We start from the raw sequence: 1,003 nt of genomic DNA, 5'->3' as shown, positions 1-1,003 counted from the left end.
CCCCCCCCCCCAACCCCTCCGACCTCCCCGTCCGCCATCTCCCCCTCCCCAGCTTTAGAGCCGGGGTCGGGGGGCTCGGGGGTGGGCGGGGGCGGCGGGTGCAAGGGGCAGGGGGGGGCCGGGACGCACTCGCCCCCTTCCTCCCCCCGCAGCTCGCGGCGGTAGAAGAAGCTGAAGTTGGAGACGATGACGGGGACGGGCAGCGAGATGGTGAGGACGCCGGCGATGGCGCAGAGCGAGCCCACCAGCTTGCCCCCCACCGTCACCGGCGCCATGTCCCCGTAGCCCACGGTGGTCATGGTGACCACGGCCCACCAGAAGGCCTGCGGGATGGAGGTGAAGCTGGTGCCGGCGTCTTCGGCCTCGGCGAAGTAGACGGCGCTGGAGAAGAGGACGACGCCGATGAGGAGGAAGAAGATGAGGAGGCCCAGCTCCCTCATGCTGGCCTTGAGGGTCTGCCCCAGGATCTGAAGCCCCCTCGAGTGCCGGGACAGCTTGAAGACGCGGAAGACCCGCACCAAGCGGATGACGCGCAGGATGGCGAGCGACATGGCCGGCTGCCCCACGCCGCGCCGGCGGGCCAGCTCGGTGCCCAGCGCCACGAAGTAGGGCGCGATGGCCGCCAGGTCGATGAGGTTCATGGCGTTGCGGAAGAAGGCCGCCTTGCTGGGGCTGGCCAGCAGCCGCACCAGCAGCTCCAGCGAGAACCAGCAGATGCAGAGGGTCTCCACCAGGAAAAAGGGGTCGTCCAGCCAGGGGCGGCTGCCGGCGGCGGTGGCGGCGGCGGTCGGGTCGCTGGTGTTGGGGGGCGGCGAGGGGAGCTGTGGGAGAGGGGGGGAATGGGGTGAGGGAGGGGTGGGGGGGTTATTGGGGGGTTAGTGGGGTTAGGGTGCATGCAGAGATTGGGGGGCCCCTCCATATAATGGGTTATTGGGGTCAGGGCCCAACCAGACGTAGGGGTCCTCTCCCCATAATAGTTTAATGGGGTTGGGGTCCCCTCCAT

At 69.3% G+C, this 1,003-nt stretch overlaps 1 protein-coding gene across 1 annotated transcript; it reads right to left on the bottom strand.

Annotated features, from left to right (window-relative positions):
• Positions 1-23: 23 nt before the first annotated feature.
• LOC118158974 (potassium voltage-gated channel subfamily A member 7-like) lies at positions 24-821 on the bottom strand (the record flags this gene model as incomplete). The annotated part of the gene is made up of 1 exon (XM_035313626.1): positions 24-821. A coding segment is annotated over one exon (798 nt), but the record flags the coding sequence as incomplete, so codon positions are not given.
• Positions 822-1,003: the final 182 nt, after the last annotated feature.

This window comes from Oxyura jamaicensis, unplaced genomic scaffold, assembly GCF_011077185.1.
Source record: "Oxyura jamaicensis isolate SHBP4307 breed ruddy duck unplaced genomic scaffold, BPBGC_Ojam_1.0 oxyUn_random_OJ62619, whole genome shotgun sequence".
NCBI classification, from domain to species: Eukaryota; Metazoa; Chordata; class Aves; order Anseriformes; family Anatidae; genus Oxyura; species Oxyura jamaicensis.
The sequence above is the reverse complement of the archived record's forward strand: the minus strand, read 5'-3'. Positions and strand labels throughout refer to the sequence as shown.